Source organism: Galeopterus variegatus, unplaced genomic scaffold (assembly GCF_000696425.1).
Source record: "Galeopterus variegatus unplaced genomic scaffold, G_variegatus-3.0.2 Scaffold17109, whole genome shotgun sequence".
NCBI lineage: Eukaryota > Metazoa > Chordata > Mammalia > Dermoptera > Cynocephalidae > Galeopterus > Galeopterus variegatus.
The window spans coordinates 12,369-19,510 of NW_007743220.1; the positions used below are offsets into that span (position 1 = coordinate 12,369).

Genomic DNA, 7,142 nt, shown 5'->3' on the forward strand with positions numbered 1-7,142 from the left:
CTTGGGAGAGTGTGGTGCTGATAACACCAAGGCCATGGGTTTGGATCCCTATATAGGGACGGCTGGTTTGCTCACTTGGAAGAGCATGGTGCTGACAACACCAAGTCAAGGGTTAAGATCCCCCTACCGGTCATCTTTTAAGAAAATAAATAAATAAATAAATAAATAATAAAAAAAAAGAAAGAAGGAAAGAAAGAGAGAGAATGAAAGAAAGAAACTCAGCCAGCCTGTATGGCATTATTTTTGTAAAATTATCAAAAATAATGAAGGCGTTTACCAGGATAGATTTAGGATAGGTGCAAGATAAAAGAAGCAATCTGAACTTCCCTCACCATGTCTCAGCCTCTAACTAGCCCAAAGGGGAATAATAGGACCTACTGTTTGACTTGGCCAACCATTGAGACACGGGCAGACTCCAGGTTTCGAATCTGGCCACTTTTCACACTAGGAGAGAAAAAGTCAGAAGGGAGAGAGGATGTTATTCAGCATCAATCTTATCACATCACTAGAATAGTGAGTAATTTTGCAGATTCCGTGGCGCATAATAAAAACTTGAGGTTACTAATGTTGCTTACTATGGAGATTACCATTACTCATCTGGCTATTATGGCTACGAATCAGGTAGAAAAAGTTAAGTAAAGACATTGTACAAAGACATTGTAACCATTTCAGTTCTGCAAATATTTACCAAGAGGGTACTATGTGCCAGGCCTGTGCTCAAGAAGCACATAACTGAATAGGGAGAAAAAGATACAAACAGATAATGTTAATATAATAAAGCAAGTGTCAAAGAAAGCACTTTATTCTGAATGAGGTGGTTAGAGAAATCTTCTCAAAGGTCCTGCTTACACTTTTCCTTTGTTTTTTTGTCTTTTTTCGTGTCCGGCAACGGACCGCAACCCTCAGTGTCGCGCCCGTTCCGGACCGGGACCGGCAACAGGATCGCAACCCTCGGTGCCGCGCCCGCCCCTCGCTCAGCCAGTGAGCGGGAACCGGTCTGTATGTGGGATCCGAATCCTCGGCAGGAGCACCGCCGCACTCCCAAGCGGCGCACTGTAGCAGTGCCACCGGGCCAGCCCAAGGTCCTGCTTACACTGAGGACTGAAGATAAGAAGTTAACCAGAAAATAAAAGAAGGTCTTCTTCGGAAAAAAAAATGAAATAAAAGAAGATGGTCAGAGCATTCTAGGTAGGGGGTGTAATGTGGACAAAGGTACTGTGATGTAAAAGTCAGCAGGATAATGATTTTAAAGAATTGAACAGCAGGAGAAGTCAGCAGGGAGAGAGCAAAGAAGGAGTGTGACAGAATAGGGTAGCAAGGCCACTTCCTACAGGGCCTTGCAAGCCATACTGTACAGCTTGGACTATCTGAATAAATTAGTCTTCTCATACTTGTCTATCTAAGTACATCTAAGGACAAAGCAAAATGGCTGCATGTCCTAGGAGGAACAGGAAACACTGAAGCAGGCCACCAGGAGAACACGTTTCTTTAAATCTCATTTTTTAGCTTAAAAAATCATGTAAAATTTTAAAGCCCCTCCCCTTAGATAAGGACAATGTTTCTTACTTTTATGATAAACAGAAGCAATCAAAACTACTTCATCTTTCGCCCACTAACTGAATCTACAAACCCACTAGTATTTGTAACCATAAACTCTGCCTTGATGCCTGTTTAATACATGAAGTATCTCTATTCCTATTCAAGGCCAACCTTGAGTCCTTGGGTTCCCATCCTCTCTTCCTTCAGAAAGGATGTTGTTTCCTTCAGTTATCCTGTCTCTCTTCTGTGTCATTTTTTTTTCTCTAGTGGATGTCATAAACATACTGCACGATCTAGCCCTTAAAAACATACCCGACGCCACATTCACTATTAGCTACTACCACAATTTTCTGCTCTCCTATACAGCAAAACTCTTCAAAAGGGTTATCTTGCTTTCTCCATTTTGTTGCCTCTCATCCTTCCCCCAACCTATATCCCCAACTTATATTAGGTTTTTATCTCCCACTTATTTTCTTGACAAGTTTCCTCTTGTCAAGATTACCTCTATCATGCCAGTTTCAATGATCATTTCTTGGTCCTCATCTTACTTGATCTCTCAGCAGCATTTGACACAGTTGTCTCTCCCTCCTTCTACAAACATTTGCTATACTCTCCTGGTTTTCCTTCCACCTTACCATTTTCCGTTCCCTTTGTTGTATCTTCTTCTTCTTCCCTAGCTCTAAATGTTGTGGAATATCCCAAGGCTCAGTTCTTGGATCTTTTTTTCTATCAACATCAAATCCCTAGGTGATTGCATTCAATCTTTCAGCTTAAATATTACCTATGTGATAACAATTTTCCAATTTGATCTCTAGCTCAATCTTTTCTAACTAGTGTATACAGCGACCTACTTAATATTTCCACTTCAATGGGTTAATAGTCATTTCAGTTTATCCAAACAAAACTCCTGATTCCCTGCCCCTTATTTGCACCCAAATCTACTTCTGTCTCTACCATTTACCTAATTGCTTGGGCTAAAAACCAGAAGTCATCTTTGAATATCTCCCTTCCCCCCTCTGTCTCCCAACATCCAATCCATAAACCAATCCTGTCAGTTCTACCTTCAAAACACATTTCAAATCTGACCATATTACTTCCTCTGTTACCACCTCAGTCTACGCTTACCATAATTGTTCTCCTATACTACCACAATAGTCTCCTAAGTAATTTGCCATTTCCATTATCAACCCACTCCCCACTCCTTCCCTTACTCTATTTTCCTCAGAGAAGCCAAAGTGGTGAAACCAGTCTGAAGTCAAAGCCCAAGATCTTAAAGACTATATACTGCTGCTTTTTATTAGGAAGATCAAGAGAGCAAAAGCAGAAATCTGCTGGTCTTGTATTTCAACAACTTTAAAAAATAATCTGGAAGAGCCAAAATGGCCATGAGTCATAACTTCATTCAGATATCTGGTGGAGTACAAAACAAAATTACCAAATACCTTCTACTATTCTTTCTGATTCTCAGGCTCAGAAAGTGGGTTCTTGACATTATTAACTTTTGATCAAGATGGTGGAATAGATGGTTCCCAGTGTCACTCTCTCCCACAATAAACCAACTTACAACTATTAAAAAGCAACAACTGCCAAGCTGGAGCTACTAGAGCGCAGGGAAAAGGAGGAGAGACCCACAGAGTTTATGAAGGCAGGAAAAGCAGCAATGGGAGAAAGAAATTTCAACTGTTTTGAGTCCAGGCCTCTTCAAGCCTGGCCCTGGTATGTACACAGAGCAAGAGCCAACAAAAGTCACAGATATGCCCTTTGTGTGATGTTGCTTGGAATCTGCAGGGGAGAAGAGGGACTTGGTGGAATCCAAGCCAGCAAGACCACTAACAGGGTTCCCGTGGACCCACGTAGGAGTGAGGGGCCACAGACAATTGAAAAAAAGAGCCACTCAGAGGCTGGTGAGTCATCACAAGGGTCTAGTGCATGGCCTGCCCCATAGGCAGGGTTTGGAATGTGGGGAGTAGGGGTGATGGGCCAACCGGGGGAACACCAGGGCACCACATGGACAGCTGATCTGCCCTCCAATCAGCACAGGCCCACTCAGCAGAGACTGGTCAGGAATACAGAACTGCAGCGGGTGCAGTTTGCTGAAAAGACTCACAACCAGACCAGAGTTTCCACACAACCCAGATGTATCGGACCTCACAAGACCCTGAAGTGCTTAAAAGGTCAACAGTTAAAATCCGAGCTGCACAAAAACCCTTCTTCAGGGAATCAGCAGTGAAGTAGCAATTTAGCTCAACCACAGAGCTCAAGTGCTGGTCCCCACAGGAAGTTCCCTCATTTCAGAAGTAACCAAGGGAAAACAAATTAGTTCCGGTGCAGAGTTTTTAAGTTGTGGGAATAGCTAATAATCCAACAAAGAACTCATATTAAAAACAAAAAACACACAGATCAGAGACAAAGTTCTGATATTAACGAGTAAAGGTCTAACACCACCAAAGAACATCTATAAAACCTAGAAGGACCAGAAGCCCCCCAGGATCCAGAGCCAGGGCAGAGAGGGGGCCTGAGAGCCTCAACCATGCCCTCCCCAAAGTCCACATCCAGCCCAGCAACAACCAAGCTGCCTCCGAAAGCCACCCCAGCTCCTGAGCTGGGGTGGGAAGGGGGACAGAAGGTCTCAGCCATGCCCCTCCAATGTCCACATCCAACCCAGTGAAGACTGAGCTGCCGCCAGAAGCCTCCTGGGCTCCTGAGCCAGAATGGGAGGGGTGCCATGGGCCGGGGCCACACCCACCCACCCCCACCCTCTGCAACCAGGCCAGAGAAAAAGCCAGCCCCACCCCCTCTCTCTCCTGTCTCCTCACCCCCTCTCCCTCCCTTTGTATCCCCCCATCTGCTCTGCAACATCTTAGAATGTAAAAAATAATAATAATAAATTTAAAGAAAAAAAAGATACATTATTAAGTGACAATGGTGAGGCGAAGAACAGTTAAATATGGGTTAAAATTTTAAAGGGGGGATATGAACGTACAAACTTGTTTATACAGGCAGAAAATATCTCTGGAAGGGAACATAAGAGATAGGCAACAGTTCTTGTCCACACTTTTCACTCAATATCATTTTTTCCTTTTCAGTTTTAAATCATGTGAATTTAAAAATAGAAATCTAAAGAGAAAAAAAAAAGAAGGAAAATGAGTTCTAAAAATCAGTGACTCTCACAGAACCCAAACATCTTAATATTCCACAAACAGAGCCCTTACACTATCCTGCATCTGGCACTAGAATCAAGACTCTATTTCCTTTAAGAGAAAGACTACCATGACCACTAGGCTGGATTGGCTGCTCCTCTTCTATACCCTCTTCACTTCCTTCATTGTGTTGTGTTTATGTGTTTACCTGATTGTATTCCCAGTTTTCTGATGACAGTAATTGAACCTGATTCATCCCCAGTTCTTTGATCAGATACTGACACATCTTAGGTACTAGAAAAAATGCTTACTGAATAACTTTTTAAAGTTTGGAAAAAGGACAGGCTTAAGATAACTGAGCCAAGTCTGGAATAACTTTCTCATTGGTTGTTACTGGGGAAGCAGGGAGAGCACCTGAGGATAATGCCGAGCCAGCAGCAGCTTCATTCTCAATGCTTTGGCTGCCCAAGACAGATCTTTGGTGCTTCTGAGAGAATAGGATCCTGCATCATGATAGTGAACAAGGAAGGGGTGGTAGAAGCAACCTCACCAAACACAAGCACTCTTCCGACATGAGAACCTCTGTTCTAGGACAACTCCCTAGGATATATTTACCAGGTCCTAAATTTCCACTTGATATCTCTGATTCAGTTAACAGATATGTTCCACCTGCTAGGGCATCCAGCAGTATGCTATATGCTGTATGAAAGTACATAAGAAATAAAGAACACCTTCTGCCCTTATGATGCAGGAAGGGCATTAAGACAGATATTGAAAATGAACAATGTGAGCATATCCCTAAAGGGAGGACTGGAAGACTTAAGGGGTTAAAAGTACAATATCATATAGACTTAAAAGTCTCTAGCAGTTTTGCTGAGGGAGTTATCTGGTGGTTTGGAGGAGTTAGAAAAGCATTCTGGAGATGGATTTTGAAGAATATGTAGGAAGATGGGATGGTGAAAATATTTTATTGCAGGGCTGATCTGCTTTTGGGGAGGGACAGTGTTTTACTCATCTTTGAATCTTCACCTTTTACCACAAAGTAAGTGTTTAATAAACATTTAAGCAAATGACTGACTGAATTAATAAATAAATTCATGACTGAATAGCCTTTACTTAAGTGGAAGCCATAGCTAATTCTGTCAATGATTTCTATAAAAACTACCCAAAACCCAAATAGATTTAGGAGAACAGACCCTACACCCATTGTCTGTTTCTCCATCATTTTATCCGGAACACAGAAAGTGAACCTAGAACTCTTGAGCACTAGAGGTAGAAGAGGCCTTAGAGATCACCTAGTACAAGCTCTCACCTTAGAGGCAGAAACAGCTAGACAGCAGATAATCCACAATAACTAAGATTCTAGGAGGTAATAAAATGTAGTGGGAAAAGGATGTCTCAGCTTTAGAAAACTGAGACGTCTGAAATATTTAAAATATTTTTTAAAAATTCTGCTCTTTACATCAATTTTCCCTCACATGCTATTATAATAAAGCTTGGAACCTGAACTTCTATTCCTTTGAACTTGGTGCTTGAGCTGACAAAAAAGGAAAGCTACAACCTAACACTTAAAATAAAGACAACATAGATTTGTGGGTTACCTCCATTCAATAGCATTCTCCAGAGACTTGAAAGTTTTAGGACGACCACGTAAGAAATTCTGCATGCTATTAAGTGCATCCATGGCTGTACCTAGATATTAAACAGAAATTTTAACCACAGCATTTAACTTATTCTGAGCATTTATACTTACTGAGTCAACTCTATATATCTGCCCTCAATAATAGCAGAATTCAGTGATGCTTGGGGGAAAAAATTAAGATGCAATTTAAGAAAATTCAGAAGACTAATATGATAGCCAGCTTCCAAGATGGCCCTCAATAATTTTTGCCTCTTGGTATTCATTCCCTAGTGTAGTGCCCCTACACTGAATAGGGCTGACTTTTATAAGCAGTAGTGTGTGACTTTTGGGGCAGGGTCATAAAAAACATGGCCCCTTCTTTGTAAATGATTAAATAAAATTATGGGACATACATATGATTGAAAATACTATACAATCATAAAAAGATGTTAATAAAGGGTTTCTGATGACATGGAGAAAATGATTATATAATGTAAGTTATAAAAAGATATAAAGACAGAGGGTAAGTAATACTTCAAGATGAGTGATATCAACAATAAATTAAAACAAGATGGTAATCCACCACTGATATCTTTTATAAGTCTATCATTCTGATTTACCTTCCACAACATCAATCATGCACAGACCCAGGAGGCTTGGCACCAGGTTAGACGATGCTGTGTGAACTGCAATAGCACCGCCCATGCTATGTCCAATCAGCATAATTGGAGGAGGGAGATCCCCATACATGGCTTCAACCACATTGCCGACATCTCTGCAAGGAGAAGAAAAAAAACTGGAAATGCTCTCTGACAAGACTTTTTTTTTTTTTTTTTTTTGGT

The 7,142-nt window shown here is 41.3% G+C and overlaps 1 protein-coding gene across 1 annotated transcript in view; it reads right to left on the bottom strand.

Annotated features, from left to right (window-relative positions):
- The window catches only part of LOC103582632 (protein phosphatase methylesterase 1-like), a gene marked incomplete at its 5' end in the record, with an annotated part of 18,402 nt that extends 11,327 nt beyond the window's left edge, over positions 1-7,075 (bottom strand). Inside the window, 3 exons of the mRNA XM_008564178.1 lie at positions 379-444; positions 6,281-6,371; positions 6,921-7,075. Coding sequence (XP_008562400.1) covers positions 379-444; positions 6,281-6,371; positions 6,921-7,075 — 312 coding nt within the window. The remainder of the gene's footprint in view (positions 1-378; positions 445-6,280; positions 6,372-6,920) is intronic.
- Positions 7,076-7,142: the final 67 nt, after the last annotated feature.